General features: G+C 38.0%; 1 protein-coding gene across 14 annotated transcripts in view; it reads left to right on the forward strand.

Moving 5' to 3' along the window:
- Positions 1 to 1159: 1159 nt before the first annotated feature.
- The window catches only part of LOC102960429 (ankyrin repeat domain-containing protein 26), a 136212-nt gene continuing 112250 nt past the window's right edge, over positions 1160 to 25121 (forward strand). For 12 of the 14 annotated variants that reach the window (XR_006219702.1, XR_006219701.1, XR_006219703.1 and 9 more), the window contains exons 1-5: positions 1160 to 1547; positions 6407 to 6521; positions 6683 to 6856; positions 12125 to 12231; positions 16149 to 16219. Coding sequence is in view for 10 of the 14 variants with exons in the window: in XM_042991280.1 (XP_042847214.1) it covers positions 1321 to 1547; positions 6407 to 6521; positions 6683 to 6856; positions 12125 to 12231; positions 16149 to 16219 (694 nt within the window). In the remaining 4 variants the exon portion in view is untranslated. Of the gene's footprint in view, positions 1548 to 6406; positions 6522 to 6682; positions 6857 to 12124; positions 12232 to 16148; positions 16220 to 25121 lie in introns of those variants that run through there. The other 2 variants (XM_042991285.1, XM_042991286.1) reach the window with 1 other exon arrangement.

Consider the following 25121-nt stretch of genomic DNA (forward strand, 5'->3'; position numbering starts at 1 on the left):
GTACTTAAATTAATATCTATGCATTTGTCTTGCTATAAAATATGGACACCACATTTTCAAATTTTGCTCATGCGTTTTGTGCAAATGCACAAAACCACAGTAGTTTCTGTAACAAAACAGTGGTTTCTGTTAATTTTTATTTTGGTTAATACTTGTTTTTTTTTTAAGCAAGGTCTATGACCAATGTGGGGCTTGGGCTCACAACTCCAAGATCAAGAGTTGCATGCTCTACTGAGCCAGCCAGGGGCTCCTACTTTGGTTAATTCTTGAAATCATTAACAAATGTAATAGGAATCTGGTGAGTTTAGGGTAGCTGGTTTCATATTAGCTGTTGTCAGAAGTTAAAATAGTAGTGTACTGATGCAAGAAGCAGACTAGTCAATGGAACACAACGTAAAACCCAGGAACAGGAAGAAAAAAAAAAATACCTGAAAATTTAATCTACGATCAAGTGGCATTTTAAACTAGGTGAGAAAAGATGTCTTATTTAGGACAAGCAAATAAACATTAAAAAAAAATTTCCTAAATGTTACACCATGCTCCCAAATAAATCTTGGATTCATTAAAGATTTAATTGGGGACTAACACCAACAAATAAAAGAAAATGTAAACGTAAGGTTGGGCCCAAGGGGAGGATTCAGAGGCGTGCAGAAATGCGGTTTCATTTCATCTGGAGAGTACGTTGTTTCCCCCCGCCTCATCAACTTGCACTTAATGTCACTAGCTGTCAGAGTCTCTAAGAAAACGTTTGCTGGTGCTGCATCTGCTAAATTCTATGGAGACCGGCTAGGGTCCAGAGGGATACGGAAGAAGAATAAACTGAGGGATAAAGAGATTTAGAGAGCTTTTTGAAGGGAAGTTTTCTGGGGGACGACGTCCTCAGTCAGCATCCTGAAGTTCAGCGTCACTCTAGCCTCAGTCGTATACACGGGCTGCTTTTCCACACCGCGATCCTAACTTTTGCAAATGCCCAGAAACGCTCAGCTAACTCCCACCTGAAGACACCCAGCCCTGCTGTCAAGTAATCACTGAGATTTGAGAGGTTGGGGCCTCGCACATGCGCTTTGGGTACCCTTGACCGCTAGCTCTCTGTGCGCACGCGCAGTGATTCCCTATTCCGAAGTGCGCAAGCGCACTTGTTTTAAGCGGCATTGCTTCCCGAAGGTTACCGTGAGGTGAGAGCTACACAGCCGCGGAGCGTCACTGCTGGGGTGTTGTGGCCAGGAGTGTTTGGCCTATCTGTAGCGCTAGTGTTGGGCTCAGGAAGTAGTGAAAAGCTGAGGGCGAGGTGAAGTCTCTGTGGAGCCCGTAGGCTTAGCAATGAAGAGGATATTTGGGTTCGGGAGTAAGAAGGGCGTGTCGCCCTTGGGCTCCGCTTCTGTTGGGCAGAAGAATAATAGGATTGACAACTTCCTGATGGGTTACCACGTCCGAGACAGAGATCTCGGAAAGATCCACAAGGCTGCCTGCGTGGGCAACGTAGCGAAAGTGCAGCAGATTCTGTTCTTGGGGAAAAATGGCGTGGATGATAGAGACAAGATGAACAGGTAATAGGGACTTGGAGGCTGGCAGGGAGGAGGCGGGAAGGACCTGGGAGAAGCGCACACCTGGTCTAGCTCTACCTGTGCATCGGAGCCCTGGGGGAGCTGGGTTTTCTTCCCTCCTGAGGTCCCGCTGCCCCTCGGTGGTGGGAACCCTACGTGGTCTAGCGCCCAGGCGGACAGTGTGAGCGGCAAAAACAAAATCTTCAGCTGCCTTGGCACGTAGTCGTGATTCCCGAAGAGCATTTTACTCTCAAGTTTGACGTGATTTACCCAAATTTCAATAGTAATACACACGAAATTAAGTGTTGATAACGTGTTGTTTTTAATGGACTCATTTTCATTCCATAATGTTATAGAAAAGTGCATAATGGGAGAAATAATTCCTGTAATCAACTTCTGGGCTAAAAATCCAGGATTCTTGGGCTAAAAATCCAGTATCCAGTTTATGTCTGTGTGCTATTTACTGAGGGACCTTGGAAGGACATTTTGAAGTGGAAGATGGCTCGGAATAGGAGGACTCCTTTTTCTCAAAATGTGTACTCTTCCTGTATTTGTCAGTTTTAGGTAAAGCAGATGAAAGCATCATGGTTTTAAGAATGTTGAGTTACACATGCTCTTCTTGTGATGTCATTAAGGAAATTTTTGGACTCACTGTCTTGTACATCTGAAACTGATATAACACTGTATGTTAACGAACTGGAATTAAAATAAGAACTTATTTTTTTATATAGGAGGTAGATTTGCCCTTCCAGATATCAAAATGTACCTGAAATTTCCACAAATTATGCATTTACGAACAGCTGAAAAGACAGATAAAGGAGTGGTCCAGAGTAGAAAATGACAAACGTTCAAATATACGTAAGACTTTAAAATTTGATGCTGGTGACATTTCATATTAGTAGGAAAAGGTGAATTATTCGTAAATAGTGGAGAAACCGCTGATTTGGAGAAAACTTGTTAGAATTTTATCTCCCTAAAATAAGTTCCAGGTGGGATATAAATTAAAACATTTTAATATGCAAAATAAGAAAAGTAACAGAAAAAGCCCCCACAAATGCCTATTTACCCATCCTAAGAATGACTTGAAAAGCAAGAGTTTTGGGGGTGCCTGGGTGGCTCAGTCAGACTCTTGATTTCGACTCAGGTCATAATCTCAGGGGTTCGTGGGTTCAAGCCCTGCGAGGGGCTCCCTGCTGTCAATGTGGAGCATGCTTGGGATTCTGTCTCGCGCCTCTCTCTCTCTCCCTTTCTCTCTCTCTCTCTCTCTCTCTCTCTCTCTCTCTCAGAAAAAAAAAAAAAAAAAGAAATTGGGGGCCCCTGGGTGGCTGGTTAAGCAGTCCGACTTTGGCCCAGGTCATGATCCCGTGCTTCGTGGGTTTGAGCCCCGCTTCAGGCTCTGTGCTGACAGCTCAGATTCTGTGTCTCCCTCTCTCTCTGCCCCTCCCTTGCTTGCACACTGTCTTTCTGTCTCCCCAAAATAAATAAATATAAAAAAATTTTTTTTTAAAAATCAAGAATTCTGGAGATTGATTTAGCAACATAAAAAACTAAAAGCCTCTATCAGAAAATAATATTATTAAAATAAAAGACCATGCACTTGCAAATATTTACAACATATTTGTATCAGACAAAAAAATACATCTTCGTTTTACAGGGAAGTCTTTGAAATCAAAACAAAAAAAAATCTGTAATTTGAAATTGCATAAAGTACTTCTTTGCATATCGACATGAGACCAGTGGACATAGGGAAATATAGTGTCCCTGGTAAAAAAGAAATTTAAGTTAAAAAGGGAATGAAATACAGTTTTCCATCTACAACCTTTGTGAAAATAGAGTGATGGTGCTTATACTGCCGCTTAAAGTTTAAGTTGTTTTCGACTTTCCAATAGACAATTTGGTGTAAGTACCACATTTAAAAAATATGTATTCCTTTTACCCATCAATTTTATTTCTACTAAAATATCTTTAGGAAATTACTAGAGATAAATGACATACATTTTGCTTTTCTCAGCACTATTTAAAATAGCAGTGTATTAAGAACTCATATAATGGCTTTTATAAGTATGGCATTATATCCATAAGATGGATATGTGATCATTGAAGGTGGCGTAGGTAATATGCACAGAGATGCAGAGCTGTGCTTTAGTTGATCATTAAGTGAGAACAAAAATCAGTTTGATCATATGTACACACAAGCAGACTTTGGTTTTATGTTAAGCCCAAAAATGCACAAAATATGATTAAATTTGTTATTTCTGAGCCTTTGAATTTACATGCATTTTTCTTTTCCTTTAAAGAAAATCTGTGCTTTCTACAGGAAAAGGTGTATAAAAGTCCTATTAAAAGTTTATTATCAATAAAAAAGGTTTATTATCGTTGAAGAAATCCTGGAGAAAAGCAAGAATATGAATCTTATATACATGAAAATAATTTCTCACTTTGTGTTAAAAAATATTTTTGGATGTAAATTAAGAAAACCAAGTTAATTAAAATTTTTTTGAGGATTGGTATATTCTGACAACTTTTGGCCTCTTCAGAAGTAAAGGGAATATTTTTATTTGCATTTGTAGATTTTATTATGCATATATTAAACATATACATATATTTTCTGTTATATGTAGCTTTATTACATATAATAGGTAAATGATTTATATTAATCATGAAAACAAAATATATTAGTTTTGTGCTTATGAAAAAATAAATAGCAAATATAAATGATTATTGCTGTTTCAGAAGTATTGTTTTACTTTATATACCTTTTCTTTAAAAATACTGAACTCTCCAACTGTATTTATCCACTTTCCATCCATTTATTTATCAACTAGAACCTGCATGTATATTATATAGCAGACATATTCTCAAGATCCTTTCGTTCTCAAAGACTTCATTTTGCACAGTATGAGCCAGATGAGACATTTTATTTATTTGTTTTCTAAAGATTTTATTTTTTTAAGTTTATTTATTTATTTTTTGAGAGGGGTGGGTGGGAGGTGGGGGGATGGAGGGACAGAGAGAGAATCCCAAGCAGGCCCCGTGCTGAAAGCAGGAACTTTTCAAATAGACTTTTCAAGGAGTCTCAGCACAGGGCTTGATCCAATGAACATGAGATCGTGACTTGAGCCCAAATCAAGAGTTGCACCCTTAACAGACTGAGCCACCCAGGTGCCCCAGATTTTATCTTGTTTATTTTTTTAAGTGTTATTTATTGTTGAGGGTGAGAGCATGAGCAGGGGGAGGGGGAAGGGGAGAGGAGAGACAGAGCATCTAAAGCAGGCTCTGCACCAGTTTTTATTTTTAAGTAAAGTAATCTCTATACCCATCGTGGGGTTCAAATTTACAACTCTGAGATCAAGGTCGTATGCTCTACTGACTGAGCCGGCATGGCATCCCTAAGATGAGAAATTTTAAATTCACGTATTAGGATCTCAACTGAAGTTTTCCTCCTTCCTTTCAATGTTTCTGAAGATAGGAAATTGTAAAAGATAACCTTTACCTGCCCTTTTGAAATTTATGATAGTATTAAATACTAATATTGATCATTGGAAATACTTGATTTTCATAAATCTATAGACCTCAATATTTAATAAAATGAGCTGTTCCTTGTTCCTGGTCATTGGAATCCTGAGTTTCCTTTGGCTTAAACTTTCTTGAGAAGAAAAGTAAGAAGTACTTAAAAATGTTTTTCTTTTGTTAATTTAGTCCTCTTTTCCTATAATGCTTTTAAGAACTAAAATTTATTTAAATGCCAATCATATGACTAGAACTGCAATAGACCTATTGTATATACCATCATTTCACATAATGGAAGGCACCAAGATTCTACGATGTGCCACTATTTTATGTACCAATAAAAAAAATTTTTTTTTAATGTTTATTTATTTTTGAGACAGAGAGAGACAGAGCATGAATGGGATAGGGTCAGAGAGAGAGGGAGACACAGAATCTGAAACAGGCTCCAGTCTCTGAACTGTCAGCACAGAGCCCAACGTGGGGCTCAAACTCACGAACTGTGAGATCATGACCTGAGCTGAAGTCGATGCTTAACCGACTGAGCCACCCAGGCGCCCCCAATAAAAAATTTTTTTAAAGTCTTGTCAGTTGTAGTTGTAAGACATTTTGAGTCATAAATTGCATTCCAATGTCAGAGATACCAAATGTGACAAAATGAGCATCTTATAATTATTGAAACACAGTATTCTTGCTAATCCTTAAAACATGTCTGCAAAGTAGGTAGAATTGTATTAAGGTACCTAATTGAAGTGTTGTCTATGTAAAGCAGTAGTAATAGTAAAAATTATAATCATATTATCCAACAATTATTGAGATGTTATTTGTACTAGGAAGTGTTCTAAATACTTGCATAGATCCTCATTTAAGCATCACAACGAGGTCTTGTGAGATAACTACTATTTATTTTATTTCATTTTATTTTATTACTATCATTTTTTTAGTAATCTCTACACCTACTGTGGGGCTTCAGACTCATGACCCTGAGATCAAGAGTTACATGCTCTTCAGACTGAGCTAGCCAGGTGACCCGAGACAACTACAATTTTTATCCCCTTTTGTTGAAGACGTTGAGGATAAGTCTAAGCAATAACTAGTGTGTGACAGAGTTAAACTAAGGATGCAAACCCAAGTGGAGCTGAATCCCGAGGTCATGCTCTCTCCAAACAGGCTGCTCTTTTATTAGTGTAATGAGTAATCACTACTAAATATTGTACTTTCTCCAGAGGAAAACTGAATCTTTGTTTTGGAGGCATAGGAATAACATGCTACTTAATGTTTACAATTTCCTGAATTAATTGCATGTTTTGAGAGAGTGCACTATCATTTCCTAAAAAGTCCTCTCACTTTTTTAGGACTGCTCTCCATTTGGCCTGTGCCAATGGCCATCCAGAAGTGGTGACCCTCCTAATAGAGAGGAAATGCCATCTTAACCTCTGTGATAATGAAAACAGGACAGCTCTCATGAAGGTATGTAGTAGCAGCTATGTCTGCCTGAGATGGATTTGATGTCATTACTTAGAACGAAAGTGAAGTTATTGCATTGAAACAAAACTAATTGGTGAAACCTGTGGCATGCTTACTTTAAATTCCCAGAACTTACACTCTGTTTCTTGGCATATCACTGACAGGCCGTACAGTGCCAGGAAGAGAAATGTGTAAACATACTGTTGGAAAATGGTGCCGATCCAAATATTAGGGATGTGAGTGGCAACACTGCTCTCCACTATGCTGCCTTTGGTGATAATATATCCATAATAGAGAAGCTGCTGCTGTACAATGCGAATACTGAAGCAATAAATAAGGTAAAGATCTAATTTATACAATATTTGAAATTTTATATATATACATGAATATTTTAGCCACAAAATGTTTTATTTCATACACACACACACTGAATTCTATACATCAGGCCCTGTCATCATGGAAATAACTCCAATGCCAAGTCAGGGAGGGCAAGAAAAAGGTAGTGCCCACAGAAAGGGCAAAGTTGTATCTCTCAGCCACCCTTCCACCCCAGAAAGAAAATCTTTCCATTAGTGCCTACAAGTGGATGGTAGTCTCAGAGCCCATAAAGGACTAAAGGTCTAGAGGGGAGTGAGGTGATGATGGAGGCTGGGTGCTATGCAGGGGCTTAGGCAAGGGGTGCTGCTGGGGATAGGTGGGAGGAGGAATGGAGACCAGACCCAGCAGGGAGAGCTTGGATGTGTGCAAGTGGGAGGAGAAAGCAGCAGGTTGTAGGTGCTGGGCACTGCAGGCCCCGGTGCTCTGAAGATGAGGGCATTGGGGTCAGGTCATGTCTAGACATCCAGCAAAGGCATCTACTTTTGTTGGTAGCCACTCTGCCAGCCATGTACCATGTTGGGGTCTCCCACTTCAGAGAATAGCTCCTGCTCAACCTTGTGTAGCTCCTCAGCAGGGTCGTAGCTGTACATGGGGAGTAGATGATGGCCACGCTTGCTGGCCCACTTGCCTTTTCTTTGACATGCATTGCCTTTCACTGCTGAAGCCTCTAAAGGAACACCCTTGGTTGACACGGGTAGGGTCAGTTTTACGTATTTGGAAGTTCAAGTATTCTGAACTATATTCTGAATGAAAATATTTGGAAATAATTATCTAAGATTTCTCTTTCTTTCTTTCTTTCTTTCTTTCTTTCTTTCTTTCTTATTATTATTTTTTATTTATTTTTGAGAAAGAGAGAGACAGACAGAGACAGAGCATGAGGGGGGGAGGGGCAGAGAGAGAGAGGGAGATACAGAATCTGAAGCAGGCTCCAGGCTCCCAGCTCTCTGCACAGAGCCCATCGCAGGGCTTGAACTCATGACCCATGAGATCAAGATCTGAGCTGAAGTTGGATACTCTACCAACTGAGCCACCTAGGCACCCTAAGATTTCACTTTAAATAAGGATACTTCTAAAGAAGCAATAGAGAATACAGCTTTGTTTTATGTATTTATGGCAAATATTTATGAAAACATGTATTTAAGGTAAAACTTTGTTTTCAAATATTTTTCCCATCCAATTTTGTTTTTTTTAATTACTGAAAAATAACATAGGAAAGCAAAATTTGCCCTAGGCTTTGTGTTAAAACTCAAACATGCATTTTACAATAAGAAATATTGCTGCTGTTGACAAGTTCCTATTTGATAAAAAAGTGACTTATAAAAATGGGATTTATCTTTTATTGGCCAAGGCTTAAGAGGAAAAAGGGAAAAGGAGGGAGCAGTCAGAAATATGTGGGCCAATTTGGAAATTTGGCAAGTGAGAGAAAATAACAAGAAGAGACTGTTTGTTTTATTGTTTTTGTTTTTTTTCCCTCCAGTTTATATGTTTAGGCAAGGAGTCTTCAATTTTTGGGGGTAATAATTGTTACTTAGGATAAGAGTGAGTTATAAACCTGCCTAGAGACCAAGTGTAAGAGGACTCAGAGGAAATCAGATTGGCAGTGGTTGATGAAGTGGGCAAGGAGAGGAAAGAACAAATAATTAACTGTCATATAATCCTATTCTGGCAGAAACAGCCACTTAGATAAGAGTCTAAACTCTGCTGTGAAATCTAGAATATCTTGATGGGAAGTAAGAAGTTTATAAGTAATGAAATCAAGTTGCGTTTTGACTTTACATTTAGTCCCTGTTCTACCTCTGCTCAGGGAAATTAAATGCAGTTTTGATAAGTCACTCTTTTGGCTAAATCTTCAAATGATAGAGGGAGTTGGCCACATAGATGAGACTGATGTAATTGTCTGCTGCACCAGCTCTCAGCTAGAATTGTGGTGGTGAATCCCAGTCCCCTGGGGAAGTTAAAAATTTTGTTACAAGGCTAAACTCTCCTCTTGAACATTTTGAATAAATCTAGTAACATGTATACATAGACATGGATATTTAGAAATTTTTTTTTTTGAGATTGTGCTACAACTCTTGGTTAAGAACTATTGGGGCGTGTGGGTGGCTCAGTCAGTTAAGCATCTGACTTGGCTCATGTCATCATATCACGGTTCACAAATTTGAGCCCCATGTTGGACTCTGTGCTGACAGCTTAGACAGAGCCTGGAGCCTGCTTCAGATTCTGTGTCTCCCTCTCTTTCTGCCCCTCCCCTGCTCGTGCTCTGTCTCTTTCTCTCTCAAAAATAAGTGGACATTTAAAAAAGAAAAAAAACTACTGAATGGAGGGGTACCTGGGTGGTTCAGTTGGTTAAGTGTCCGACTTCCACTCAGGTTGTGATCTCATGGTTCATGGGATCATGGGATCCCCCATGAGTTCATGGGATCTCATGGTTCATGGTTGCAGGGCATTGGGCCCTGCACTGATGGTGCAGAGATGCATGAGGTTCTCTCTTTCCCTGCCCCTCCCCCAGTTGCTCATGCTCTCTCTCTTCCTCAAAATAAATAATTTAATTAAAAAAACCCAAAAGAACTACTGAATGGAGAAGTATAGTATATAAATTGACAGATGTCAAAACCTAAGAAATCTCTGGAAGACCTGCAGTTTGATACATGCTACTTCCTTCAGCTCTCTCCAAAAGCATTAGCTTTTCATCTTTCTCTACCTCTGTGAGAAGTTAAAGTGAATATTATTGGCTATAGCTGTTGGCTTAAGGAATAATTTTTCATCCAACCAACAGTTATTCACTGGCACCCATAGTGTTATGGGTAGTTTTTTAATAAGTAGAGTCTGACCCTTTAAGGATTTTATATCTTTTGTTACCTGTTCATTATGTTACCAAATGGTTATTACAAGCAGAGTTTTCCTGATTGCAATAGGAGAAAATCTTGAATCTTCTTTATTCGTTGAAGCTATGTGACAGCCTATCTTATGATGTCTGTTAAATTCATATTGCCCTGGCATAATCAAAATGATAGTTTTAAACATCGAAATGTAGTTAGTGACAGTACAGTTGGGAATTGTTTTAATAATTTAGTTTCAGCATTCTTGTGAACTAATTCGTCTACTTTATTAATAATCTGGGAGAATTAAACACAAATAGATTTCAGTTTTAATAAGCATTGGAAAAGTTCTTAAGATGGGTGTTACAAGCCTTTTTGTTATAATTATTTTAGAGAGAGTGTGAATGGGGGAGAGGGGCAGAGGGGGAGAGAGAGAATCTTAAGCGGGGTCCACCCTAAGTGCCAAGGCCAATGTGGGACTCAGTCTCACAACCCTGGGATCATGACCTGAGCTGAAGTCAAGCATCAGATGAGCCACCCAGGTGCCCCTCTTAAGAGTCTTAATAGCAATTTTTATTACATGTTGGGGTCTAAGTTTTTGGTAAAATGTGATACTGATACTTTAGGGAAGTTTTATGTACAAATATTTGCTTTATGCACAACCAAAATACAAGTGGGCTATTGACTAAATTTGGCCCCAGGATGTATTTAGTTTCCTCCATAGATTGAGTCAACATTTAAAAATATGACACTCGTGCAGAAATCTGGATTTCAGACTTTTCTTATAGTATCATACCTGGTACTTTGAGCCCATACTACTGTTTGGTATGCTTTGCAGTGGCTGCCCTTTTTATATGAGGCGTGTGTCTCTCCAGTTTGCTACTGTCCCTACTCAGGTTCTTCACTTACTCGAGTCACCTACTTTGCCTCCATAAGCATTGCATTTGCAATTACTGTTTTATGATATAAATAAATAAATATATATATATATATATATATATATATATATATATATATATATATATATATATGACTGTACTAATCAGATCTCTTTTTGGACACAAAGAAACCTTGGTAATTTTTTAAAAGTTTACTAAGAGAAAGAGAGAGAGAATCCCTAGGAGGCACTGGGTTTGAACTCCTGAATTGTGAGACCATGACCTGAGCCAAAATCAAGAGTCAGATTCTTAACTGACTGAGCTACCTAGGTGCCCCTTTTTTATGGTATATTTTGGTAAAGATTTCAAGGATTTTAAGACAATCAAAATTAATTTATAATATATATTTTGTATTTTATGTTAATGTCTTAGGAATAGGATTGAATTTTCCAAGTTAGACTTTCAAAGTTGTTTTTGTATTCTATTTATTTATTTATGAAGGAGAGAGAGCACGTGCATGAGTGGGGGAGGGGCAGAGAGAAAGGCAGACAGAATCCCAGCAGACAGAATCCTCCAGGCTGAGCTGTTAGCATAGAGCCCAGTGCAGGGCTTGAACTCACAAATCATGAGATCATGACCTGAACCAAAGTTGGACTCTTAACTGACTGAACCCCCCAGGTGCCCCATAAGTTGGTTTCAAAAAAAACACTTTTTCCTTATGTGTACTGTAAATGATCGTATTCCTATTGGAATATTTGCAAAGCATATTAGATTAATCATGGTAATAGTTGAATAGATTATGCCTATTGCAGACAATATTATCTTTCTCCTCAGCATTGATCCCTAAAAATGCAAATAATGTAGTAGCTTTCATTATGCTAAAAATGATCTGTATAAACCAGTATTCGAATTTTTATTGCTAAGCTATTATATTTTTATTTCTGATTTATATTTTGCCTAACAATAACTACAGCACAATAATAGGAACAATAACTACAGTATGCCATGATAAGTACTGTGATACAAACAAAGATCTTGGAACCAGTCAGGGTTTGAAGTGAGTTTGGGGGGCATGACTGCATATAATCTGTTGAAGAAGGTGGAGGAGGGCTATTTTATTAAAAACATTTTTTTAAATGTTTGTTTCTTTTTGAGAGAGAGTGAGAGACAGAGTGCGAGCAAGGGAGGGAGGGCAGAGAGAAAGAGAGGGAGACAGAATCTGGAACAGGCTCCAGGCTGTGCGCTGTCAGTATAGAGCACAATGCAGGGATCAAACTCACAAACCATGAGATCATGACCTGAGCCGCAGTTGGTCACTTAACCAACTGAGCCACCTAGGTGCCCCAGTGGAGGAGGGCTATTTTAAAGAGAAGCAGCAGCAGGTGAAAGCACAGGGGTGGGAAGGAAGAGGCCATTTTGTATTTACTTTTTGTATTATATGTTTAAGTTTAGAGGATCTTTTGTAAGTTTTAAAATTCGGTATGGAAATATGTAATTTTGTAAATTATAAATTGTTTTTGCTCTTTTACAGGATAACTTCACACCACTTCTAGTTGCTGTAAATGAAAACAAACAGCAAATAGTGGAATTTTTAATAGAAAAGGCAGCAAATATACATGCAGTTGATAAATTAAAAAGGTGCAGTAGTTTTCTTTTAAACCTTAGTATTGTTCTAGAGTGGTAATAATTATTCAAGTCAGGAAGATTAACTTAAGAAGAAAAAGATTAATTTATAATTATATAGTGAAAAATGTCAACACATCAACAGTTAGACAGAAAGCAATTATTCTGACTGGGCAACATGAAGAACAGGGTATAGCAGAATTCATATTCCTTGATAATGTTGACTAATGTCATTTGCAGTGTTTATTTTTAAATTAGGTTCCATGCTCGGCGTGGAGTCCAACACTGGGCCTGAACTCATGACTCTGAGATTAAGACCCGAGCTGAGATCAAGAGTCTGATGCTTAACCCAGTTGCCCCTGCAATGTTTTTTTTTTTCCACATGATTTTGTGTTAACTAAAGGGATTTCATATTAATTTTATAAAGGGTGGACTCTCAGCTGTTAGTTTACTTTATGACACAATATTGGACTTCTTAATCTTTTTATGGTATTTTATAAACTTCTACTTCATAGAGGTGCCTGGGTGGCTCAATTGGTTATGCATCTGACTTTGGCTCAGGTGATCATCTTATGGTTCGTGGGTTCGAACCCCACATCAGGCTCTGTGCTGACAGTGTAGAGCCTGCTTAGGATTCTCAATCTCTCTCTTTCTCTCTCTGCCCCTCGCCCACACTCTCGAGGGCACTCTCTCTCTTTCTCAAAATAAGTAATAAATAAACTAAAAAAAAAGAACTTCTACTTCATATATATTTTTCCTTCAAAGATGTATATTGTGGTGCCTGGGTGGCTCAGTTGGTGAAGTCTGTGACTTTGGCTGAGGTCATGATCTCATGGTTCGTGGGTTTGAGCCCCACGTCGGGCTCTGTGCTGACAGCTCAGAACCTGGAGCTGCTTCGGATTCTGTGTATCCCTGTCTCTCTCTGCCTCTCCCCTGCTTGTGCTCTGTCTCTCAAAAGCAAATAAATGTTAAAAAAAAAAAAAAAAAAAAAAGACGCATGTTAAACATAAATAGGAGTTGTTTTATCTTTTGGATCACTCTTTGCTTTAAATTGCCTTTTTTTTTTTTTTTTTGAGGAATACTGTTGTCGTTAGATGGTCTCTAAGTGATGATTAATTACTATTACTGGATACTATTGGCTCATCAGTTTTTATCCTTTTTCATGTCCAGTATGTATTTTTTTATTTTACTTTTAATTGGTATGCATAGAAAGATGAAAGGTAGCTTTAACTGAATAGACTTTTCCTTTAATGAGGATAAGTTACAGGTGGGTGATAAAGAAGAAAGAGATGTGCCTTAGATTCACACAAGACTAGGTTTATTCATAGCTTTCCTACTTGCTAGGTGTTGTGACCTTGGGAGCATTACGTATCATCACTAAATATGTTTCCTGATATGAAAAGGAGGATAATAATACATCCTTCAAGGGTGGTTGTGCGTAAATTATATTTTATATACATAGCATTTAATTTAGTGCCTGCCATATGCTTATCAGCATCGTTAACTATAATTATGCCTATTTTATTAGCATTCACATTAAAATATTATCGTTTTAAGCCTGCAGATAGTTTTTATACTTACTTGACCTCTAGATGGCTTTGAAGTGCACTGTATCAGATTAAGGAAGACATGGGGAATTCTTTTTTGAAATCTTTACCTATTCAGATAAGTGACCTCCACATAGTTTCTTGTTTATCAAAGGACTTTAAATTAGCAACTCTATAATACATTACCCAAGTGGGACAAGAAGCTCCCTTTTGTCCCTTCATTTTAGTCTTGGAGATAATTTACAAAGATGAACACTTGAACATGTAAATGGTTGCTTCTGAACAGACAGGCAAGATATTAACCTGATAAAGTATATCGAAATTAGTTGTTTAAATAACTAAATTCCTAAGAGTGAAGTTATCTCTGTTATTTTAGACCAGCCCTCATGCTTGCTGTAAATTATGAATCAACAAATGTAGTCAGGCTTCTTCTTCAGCAAGGTATTGATCCCTTTCCTCAAGATGTATATGCATGGATTGCAGATGAATATGCTTATATTAAGGGTTTTAGTCTGTAAGTGTTTGTATTAAAATGCTAAAATTACTAAACTGAGGTTTAAAATAATTTAACTGTTAACTTCGTACGTAACAAATGGGATTTCGTAGTTTGGTCAGGCAGTTTTGGAATGGCAGTTGGTTAGTCCACAACATTAGCCAGAAATCAAGCAAAGGACTAGACTAGTTGGAAGTAGAAATGTGTGCAGGATTCTTTATCTCAGGACTTTTGAGACCTTTATCCTTAAGGATCCTAACCTTACCCCTTTCATTTCAAGTATAACCCCTATGCATGGGGTACAAATAATGTTACATCTCTGTGTTTTCTAACTAGTAACTTGGGTCTTGAAATGTTCAGTTGTGTGGAAAACCCTGTACTTTCCTTTGAGAGCTATCTCCTGTACTCTCTCCCTTGAATTTTCCAAGAACCAAAGGAGCACCCTAAGACCAAAGAGACAGTCCTCTTTCACAAGTCGTAGGGAGGGGAAAAACGAACATCCTGATCATTCTACTGTTCCCTTTGATTCTGTTGCTGCGGCATTGCTGTTGAAACTGGTGCTGCAGTCTGGTCGTGATTGACCTTTGCTCCCAGGATTCCCTTGCTGATCCAGATTTTTCAGTCTTCATGGTGATCCACACTTAGATTTCAAAGTTACAAAGTTTCTTTTGTTCACTGCACATGCAGCACAAATGCTAAGCAGCTATCCCAAAGCACCAGCACCCTGTTCTGGCAGATGGGCCTCCTGACTTTAACCATACACTCCTTTCCCTACACACTCAAAAACCTTATGTGGAACCCATATCTTAGCCTAGACTTTCATTATGAGTTACCCTCTGAGGATCTTGTTTCTCTTTTTTTATCAGAAGATGTTAGTTGGGACCATTCTAAGCTGTCAGAGATGTTCAAATAATGCTGCAGGAAGAGATCGGACTTCCCTTTCTCCTTTGTTAGATCTGTACCCCTGCCTTTTTTTTTTTTTTTTTTTTTTTAAAAAGCATGGAGCCTAACATGGGGCTCAAACTCATGACCCTGAGATCAAGACCCAAGTTGAGATCAAGAGCTGGATGCTCAACTGAGTCCCTGCACCCCCTGTACCCCACTTTAAATCCTGTGAAGCAGGTGCCCCTGTACCCCTGCTTTAAATCCTGTGGAGCATCTTTTCTGAGGTCATGGAAGGTCTCATATTGCCCTTCCCAGAGTAATGAGCATCAATCACCTTGCCTGAGAGGCCATGTTTTGGGTGTAATATCTTATTAAATCCTTTTATCAACCTTGTAAAATAAGGCAGTAATATACTTGTTTTATAGAGGAAGATTTTGAGCCAAAGAGAAGTGGCTTATCCAAGAACAAATAGCTATTGGTTATAGAGCTAGGACTTCTGAGTCAAAACACTTTCCATAATGGCAAGCTAATTCTAATTATTATTATTATTTTTTTAAGGTTTATTTACTTTTGATAGAGAGGGACAGAGTGTGAGCTGGGGGCGGTTGCAGAGAGAGAAGGAGATACAGAATCCGAAGCAGGCTCCAGACTCTGAGCTATCAGCACAGAGCCCGATGCAGGGCTCAAACCCATAAACTGTGAGATCATGACCTGAGCTGAAGTTGGATGCTTAACCACCCAGGTGCCCCTGGCAAACTAATTCTAATTTACTAAGCTATAATGCCCTGAATTCATGACTCGTTCATCTTACTGTTTTTTCTTCTTTAAGTACATACTTAATGAGAAGTGTATAGAACATACAAATTTGAAGTATATGGGATAATTCCAAGTTTTGGTATTTGCTCTGATATTATTTGAAATACTCTAAGAATTTGATATATTTGGTAAATGTTTTTCATATCAGTATTACAATAGTAATATTATTTATCACCCTTTTTTATACATAGCAATTACGAAATAATTTGCAGACATAAAGAAGAAATCATGCTTAAAAATTCTTTGCAAAATAGCAGTCCAGGTAAGACTTTACATAGTGAATTGCTCTTGGTGGTCCTAACATAGGTAAAGTCAGAATTAGGAAGTTTTGATAATGAAAGAACAATGAAGAAAAAAACACCAATGTGTAAATTGCATGTGTATTGTTTTCTTTCTTAATTTCTTTCTTTATAGTCTAATGTTCAGAATTATTTAAGAAGTTAACTATAGGTAATTGAAAATATGAGGCTGTATTATCTGAAAAGAAATTCATTATTTTAGTCATGACCCCTAAAATACCATATGATATCTTTGTGTAAATAAGAAAAACATATTTTTAAAAAATGTTTATTTAATTTTGAGAGAGAAAGAGAGAGAGTGAGCAGGAGGGAGGCAGAGGGAGGTAGACAGAGGATCCAAAGCAGGCTCCACCACTGATAGCAGAGAGCCCGATGTGGGGCTTGAGCTCATGAGCTGCGAGATCATGACCTGAGCCAAGGTCAGATGCTTAACGAACTGAGCCACCCAGGTGCCCAAAGAAAAAAGATTTTTAAGTTAATATCTTTTATGTTTCCTCCATAAACATATTGTAACAAATGGCACTTCCTATAAAAATGGATGTTTTATATAATGTTTACAAATGGATTATATTTAGTAAATATTATTACCTAGTGATTTGTCTCTTTAAAAAATGAACCATTCCTTAAAACTGGGAATTCTACAGTACTTTTCTGGTACTGTAAACAAATGGCAAATAATAAGAACTGCAAAACTTAGCTAGTGTGCAGCAATGCCAATGAAATTGTTTTTTACAGATAGCTGCCAATAGTACAGAAGAAAAGCAATGCCTTGTTGAGAAGCATAGGTTATTTCACATTTTGTGTCATCAAGGTCTCACCATTATCAACTTCATTCCGCAAATCAAAACAATGAGGGGGCGCTTGGGTGGCTGTGTCGGTTAAGTGTCCAACTCTTGATTTCATCTCAGGTCATCATCTCACAGTTGGTGAGTTGGAGTCCTGTGTCAGACTTCTCTGTTGGGCTCTTTGCTGACAGTTCAGAGCCTGCGTGGGATTTTCCCTTTCCTTCTTTCTCTGCCCCTCCCCTGTACATGCATGCTCTGTCTCTCTCAAAATAAACATTTAAAAACAACAACAAATCCAGAGTGAGATATGTTGACTTCATTAGAACAATGTTTTTGTCAGTTTGTTGGATAATTGTCATGACGCTGTCATTTTATTATTATAAGATAGTCTGTTGCCATTATTCAAAAGATCTTAGTAAGTATTGAAATAGGGCAACTTGGGCTCAAGAAATGTAATAAAAATCACAAAAATGTTTCACAATACCAAAAATGCTACTGTTGCTCCCAGATGTGGCACCTAGTGCATTGTATAATCTGAAAAGTATGAAGAAAGCTTTAACTTGGTAGACTGTTACCAAAGAACTTCTGTAGGTTAGTTTTGGAAGTTACAGGAAAGGCAAAGATAGAACAGACAGCGTTTTGATCATTAAGGTGGTCATAATAGAATAGAGCTGTCCCTGTGGTTTCTTAAACAGAAAAATTTCTGTGGTTTTTTTAAAAATAGTTTTCAAAGAAAACATTTTTATTCATTTTCATTTGTCCAGTTAACAAATAACTATTAAGTGCCTTTTAGCTTCTAAGTGTTTTCTATTGTTGTAGACTACAAACACTCAAAAAACGGTCTCTACACTCCAGGAGTTTGTTATTATCACTGTCAATTTCATTATTTAGTCTATTTAGTGGTTACTAGGTGACAGAGTCTCATAGAGCTTATAATTATCATTGTTATTTTTTATTGGCATTTGTTCCAGTTACCGTAAGTTCACGGTGAGGGATTAGAGTTTTAAAAAACTGGGTAGAATCTAAGGTAAGCGTGCAGAGTGAGTAGTAAGTTTGCCAGGTAAAGAGGCAGAATGACATTGTTTCGCAGGAGTAGCATCTATCACGATTACGTGTTTGGTGGAGTACACAGCAGTGCAAAGTCTAAGGTGTACGAGTGAACTTTGCAGGATTTATGAGCAGTTGGGTGTTGCTGGTATAAAAAGTGTGCTATGGGAATGGTTGGGAATGAGGTGAATACCTAGGTAAGACAAGCTTATGGAAGTTTGTCAGTGCTATAGAAAGGAGTAGATCTTACCTGATAGGCCTTGGGAAGTTTCTTCGGTAGAATGCTTTTAGCGGCAAGTAATAGGTGACTTCTAACAGTGACTAAAACAGTAGGAACCAGAAATGTTTTGATGGTTCAGTGATGTCATCAGGATGCCAGTCATCTCTTGTTCAGTTTTGGAGTTGGTGGTATTTTTATTTCTCCTTTCCGGGGTGGCTAATTAGCAACAGCTCCAGGTATCATATTCTCACATGGCAACATCCAGTGGGAGGGAAGGACTGCTTTTCTTTATGTGTTTCTTTTAACTAGGAAGAGGCTTGCAGTAGACTTCCTCTAACATTTTAAAGACTGGGTTACATCACATACTCATTCCTAAACTGGTCCCTGGTAAATCAGGTACTGTGATTAGCTTAGAATAATCCTTTCTCTTTGAAGCCAGGGTGAGGCCACCTTCTTTGTGTATTGAGACAATGAATATCCAAATAAAGTTGTGATTCTCTAGCAAGAATGAAGAATATGGAATGGATCTTAGGGAGGGAGCCAGCAGTATTTGATGCAGGGGTTTTGGAGAATTTGAAGCAGAAGACTAGTAAGATTAGATTTGAGTTAGGACACTCTGGTTATGGCATAAAATACAGATCACCAAGCCTTTTTCCTAAAGAGCCAGTGAATATTTTAGGTGATGTGGTCTCTCAGCTCTGCCCTTGTAGTGTGAAAGCAGCTGTAGCAATATGTAAGTGAAGACGTGGGACTATGCTCCAATAAAACATTATTTACAGAACCAGATGGCAGGTTGGATTTGGCCTGTGGCCGTAGTTTGCTGAACCCTCATATGGAGGATAGATTATAGGAAACCACATAAAGACACTGGGAGGCAAAGGAAGCTCTTGTTTTCTTAGCCTGGTATTAGTCCATTATGAAACTTTCAGCTGTCTATGTTGAAAACATCAGGGGGTTCAATTTATTCCACTAAAAAAAATCTTTTTTCTGGGCTTTGTGTCTTTCTCATTTGTTTTGCTTAAAATTTTTTTTATTCATTTAAGAAATAACAGTAATATTTGGTGGCTTTTTTTTTCCCCTGTGAAAATCATCAGTTAAGAACTCATGTTTGACTAGGGCAGTGGCAGGGGAAAGATAAAGCAGAGACAGAAAGAGTATAGTTAATACGAATTTGTGATTCTTGAATATAAAAAGTTAGGGGGTGAGAGAGAACTCTCAGAAGATTCAGAGGTTTCCAGGTTGTGCGCTAGCATTTAAATTGGACATGAAGAATGAGTAGGACTTTATCAGATGAACAGAGGAGAGCAGCAGGAATGAGGAAGACCAGTAATTTTCTGTATATGTTGAATTTGATGGAATATCCATGTAGGATATTCTCAGTAATTGGATAATTGAATAATAGGAGTTTCCAGCTGGAGATAGGCCTTCAAGATTGGAGGTGCACATTTGAAATAATCTGCTTAGAATTGTTAGGCACAGTCATAGCTTGGATAAAGGTTGAGCTTGTCCATGATGGAGACCATGTAGAATGAGAAGGCCAGTGAACAAGCCCTGGGAATACCAATTTAGAGAGGATGGATGGAAGAATGGCAGTTAGTAAAGAAGACTGAGGAGTGCTAGGGAAAAAGGCGAGGAATTAGAGGAAGTGATGTTGAAAAAATTTTTAAAAATTTCAAGGAGGAATATTTTTATCAAATTGCTACAAAGAAAGTTGGATTTAACTTTTACAAGTTCTCTGGTGGTAATCTTTTCAAAAGAACAATTTTTGAGTTGTAAGGTCTTTTATTTATGTGATTGGTACTTTCTGTGTCCAAATATGGAAAAATAACATATCAACTAAGGTCCTATCTAACTTTTTGTAAATGCAACACCTACCCAGGCAGGGTCAAGGGAAAATGATCTAGCCTGGTGAGTATACTTGCCCAGCATTTTTCCATAATTGTCAAAACCTAGGAGTCAAGTGTGAGGAAAAGTGTTGTCGTTCTTACCTGTTTCTTGTGGGAGTATTTGAGGTTTTCCTCAAGTCCTTGATGAACTCTTTTGGATGAATACTGAAACAAAAATCTGGCAGCAACAGCTGGAAGCCACTGTCAGGCCCTGTCTCTGGAATGGAATCACGATGCAGCTGTATTTTTAATAGTTTTAAGTTTTGATCAGAAATAGTTTCCAGAGCAGCAGATTGGAGAAACTGACCTCGTGTCAATATGTTATTGCAGAAAACTAATACCATAACAAGGAGAAAATGTCAGGTGATGCGCTGAATCTACTAGTTCTCATTAGTTTGGGAATTCTAGTGATGTCGGTAAAAAAGTCAATACAGGATTATTTTCGCTTGTGTCTTTTTTGTTATGTTTGAATACCTGACTGTATTTTGTTAGTGCTGTCTCTCTTTATTTTCTTTTGATTTGCCTTCTTCTGATATCTCTCCTTTTAGTCTCCCTTTCTGAATTTCATCCCTAAAGAAAGCTCTAAGGAAAATTGTCTTGGAATCTACTACTATTAGAATACATTTCTACCATATGCATGTTTAACATATATGTATATTTCCTTCTAAGGCAATGGGCTACCTAATCTAAAGTTTGTGTCATATTTTATGAGTTTCTTATGCGAAACGACTTTCTACCTGTACACACAGTGATAGTGATAGTGTCAGTGATGATGGTCTGTCAAGATTGAAAGCATTTTCTGGATTGTCAGGTAGAAATTTTTATTGGGTACAGTTTTAATGTGAACTGCTTTAATATATTTTTCAGAAATTGGTAAGCTGTGACTTAAGAATAAATGGCCAATTGGAATACCAAGTGTTTGTTTTTTTTTAAACAAAGCATCCATTGGTTTATTTATTTTTTGAGTCTATCAGTTTTTTTTTATTTTATTTTATTTTATTTTATTTTATTTTATTTTATTTTATTTTATTTTTTTAATATATGAAATTTATTGTCAAATTGGTTTCCATACAACACCCAGTGCTCATCCCAAAAGATGCTCTCTTCAATACCTATCACCTACCCTCCCCTCCCTCCCACCCCCCATCAACCCTCAGTTCTCAGTTTTTTTTTTTTTTTAATTTTCAACGTTTTTTATTTATTTTTGAGACAGAGAGAGACAGAGCATGAACGGGGGAGGGGCAGAGAGAGAGAGGGAGTCACAGAATCGGAAACAGGCTCCAGGCTCCGAGCCATCAGCCCAGAGCCTGACGCGGGGCTCGAACTCACGGACCGCGAGATCGTGACCTGGCTGAAGTCGGACGCTTAACCGACTGCGCCACCCAGGCGCCCCTGTTCTCAGTTTTTAAGAGTCTTTTATGCTTTGGCTCTCTCCCACTCTAACCTCTTTTTTTTTTTTTTTTTCCTTCCCCTCCCCCATGGGTTTCTGTTAAGTTTCTCAGGATCCACATAAGAGTGAAAACATATGGTATCTGTCTTTCTCTGTATGGCTTATTTCACTTAGCATCAAACGCTCTAGTTCCATCCATGTCGCTACAAAGGGCCATATTTCATTCTTTCTCATTGCCATGTAGTACTCCATTGTGTATATAAACCACAATTTCTTTTTTTTTTTTTTTTTTTTTTTTTTTTTTTTTTTAACGTTTATTTATTTTTGAGACAGAGAGAGACAGAGCATGAACGGGGGAGGGTCAGAGAGAGAGGGAGACACAGACTCCGAAACAGGCTCCAGGCTCTGAGCTGTCAGCACAGAGCCCGACGCGGGGCTCGAACCCACAGACCGTGAGATCATGACCTGAGCCGAAGTCGGACGCTTAACCGACCGAGCCACCCAGGCGCCCCAAAACCACAATTTCTTTATCCATTCATCAGTTGATGGACATTTCGGCTCTTTCCATAATTTGGCTATTGTTGAGAGTGCTGCTATAAACATTGGGGTACAAGTGCCCCTATGCATCAGTACTCCTGTGGAATACCAAGTTTTGAACCAGTTATATATAAGATAACTCACTTTGCCTTCCCCCAAATGGGTCCTATTGATCTTTAATTCTCAAATCTCCTCTTTTCAGGGTGGAGTGGATAATTCATCTGACAATTTGGATGCAGTAATTTTGACTTTGATTATTTTGGCAATAACTGCCTTTAATAGATGAACTATATCTTTAATTTTCTAAGAAATCAAGGAAAAGAAACAAAAACCTATAATCAGTAGTATGTTTTCATACTCTGATAGTTATGTTTTTTCTAGAACAATCCCTGTTACTTCTTTGATTCCTAGCTGCCAGAAAAATGAACTAAGTCCTAGTTAGTTGGAGAAAATTAACTGATTTTTCATATTTGAGAGGAACTTTTATATGGTAGAACATAGTGGCAATCATCAGGATTCTCTTTTTTTTTCCCCTGAGTAAAATAGGATTGTTGCTTGTTTCACACTTTCTGACATCATTATTTCATCTATTCCTTTTTACCTTTCTTCAAATGGATATATAGGAATGTAGGAATTTTCAAGGCAAGTACCAAGAAAAAGAGATTCCAGGAAAAGTATTCTGTGAAATAACCTTCTGACTGTAACCATGTATAAGACATCAACCTAAATAATAAAAATTTCATATAACGCAGTTGTGTCAGAGGCACCCCAACGACACCCAGATTTGATTATTCACTAGAAGAGCTCACAGAACTCAGCATGTAGTTGTACCCATGCCTGTGGTTTGGTATGGGGACAGGCTAGAAAGGCAAATCAGCACAGAGAAAAGGTGCATGGGGTGAAGTCCAGAGGAGACCAAGCGCAGGCTTCCAGGAATCCTTTCTCTGTGGAGTTAGCAGGATGTGCTTAATTCCTCCAGCATCAAATTAGGACAGCACAAGTGAAATGTTGTCTGCCAGTAGGAGTCTTATGGATACTCAGTGCCCGAGGTTTTCATCAAATGCTAATCACATAAGCATCTTCTCCTTAGCATGTACCAAAATTCCAGGTTTCCAGAAGGAAATCAAATATAGGGCCATAAGATTGTACCAGCATTTAGGCACAGTGAGCCACTCTTAACCTGCTAGGGAATGGTGGGAACCCTCCTTAAATCCAAGATCCCAGGTAACAACCAAGGGCTAGTTATTCAGGTAGGATGTTCTGAGGGTAGCAATCTTTGGCCTCTTGGATGAAATCTTTTCTGCATAAGAATTATAGCCCTAACTTAATTTTTGGTGGTGTCTTAAAATTTTATTTTAATTGCAAGTAATATGATGGTATAACATGGTACTGGTTTCAATTTCATCATCCATATGAAGTAGGTATTTGTACAGAAATTACTAGGGCAATATTAGGTCATTATAATCTTTTTTTATGTGATTAAGCTTTCATTGTGATTCTTAGATACGATAAACATAATGATTTTTGATTTAAAATTAGAATAAAATCCTTAATTATATGGATAACCCAGGTTTGATTCATATAGTGCTGAATCCCTGTTTATAGTTGTAAGATATTTGATCATATTCATCAATTGTTTTCTTGCCTAAGTATACAAATAACTTTTGTATTTTTGTATTTTGCTTTATGTATTTTCATATACTTCAATTTGGGAGACAGTACCCATATTGTGTTACTTTGATCTCTATCTTAATTTTCAGGGTGACTGTATCATGCTTTAATATATGGTAAGAGTAGCTTCAATGGATACCTTTTTTTTTTTTTTTACATTTAATAAGCCTTATTTTTTACAGCAGTTTTACGTTCACAGCAAAATATAATAGAAAGTACAGAGAGTCTCCATATACCATACCACACTCCCTTACACGCCTAGCCTCCCCTGTTGTCAACATCTTGCACAACAGTGGTACATTTTTAGTAGTATTTTTTTTTCAGTTCCTTTGTTTAGTTTTGAGCAAGAGAGCGTGCATGCGTGTGAGCAGCCAAGGGGCAGAGAAAGAGGGGAGAAAGAATCCTGTGCTGTCAGCACAGAGCCTGATGTAGGACTTGATCCCATGAACTGTGAGATCATAACCTGAGCTCAGATCAAGAGTTGGACACTTAACCAACTGAGCCACCCAGGCACCCTGACAACAGTGGTGCATTTTATATTGACACTAACTCATCATTTTCAGGCAAAGTCTCTAATTTGCATTAGTGTTCAGCCTTGGTGTTATACATTCTATGAGTTTTAACAAACGTATAATGATGTGAGTCCACCTTTGTGGTATCATGTGAAAGAGTTTCACTGCCTTAAAAGTCCTCTGTGCTGTGCCCCTTTATCCCTACATTCACCCCAACCCTTACCTCCATAGTCTTGCTCTTTCCAGAGTGTCATATAGTTAGAATCATACAGTGGATATGTTTGAATGTTTAGAAAATTAAAATTCCCCGGTAATTGAATGTAGGCATTCAAGATATTCTTTGCTCTTTGTTTTGTTTTGTTGCTCATCAGTAGAGGATCTGATGACATATGCCTTACATGAAAAAAAGCATGATTTCTCTAGATGTGTGTCACCTAATGGGGAGGGTTGAGAAAAATGACATCATGAACCACTACATAGCACTAACATTGGGATCATCCTCCTCTGTGATATATGGTGGGTCTAGATAGACTCTCTAGCAATGGAAGGAGACAGTCTCAAGAGGTTACAACTTTATAAAACTGGAATCCCGAGTCTTTACTTACCTTGCCATTGGAAATAAGGCCAGGGAGAGTCTGTTTGCTATGGTTTTGCCATGCTGCAAAGTGCAATAGCTATAGACCACACTTTGTGAGGGGTGTTTCATCCTAAAACTGAACAGTCTCTGCTGAAGAGCTGGGGAAGTTCTGCCATGTTACGGCAAAATAAAGATACTCTCTTTTAACTCCTCTAGTAGTGGAAGTCCAGAAAAATCATG

Source organism: Panthera tigris, chromosome B4, assembly GCF_018350195.1.
Source record: "Panthera tigris isolate Pti1 chromosome B4, P.tigris_Pti1_mat1.1, whole genome shotgun sequence".
NCBI lineage: Eukaryota > Metazoa > Chordata > Mammalia > Carnivora > Felidae > Panthera > Panthera tigris.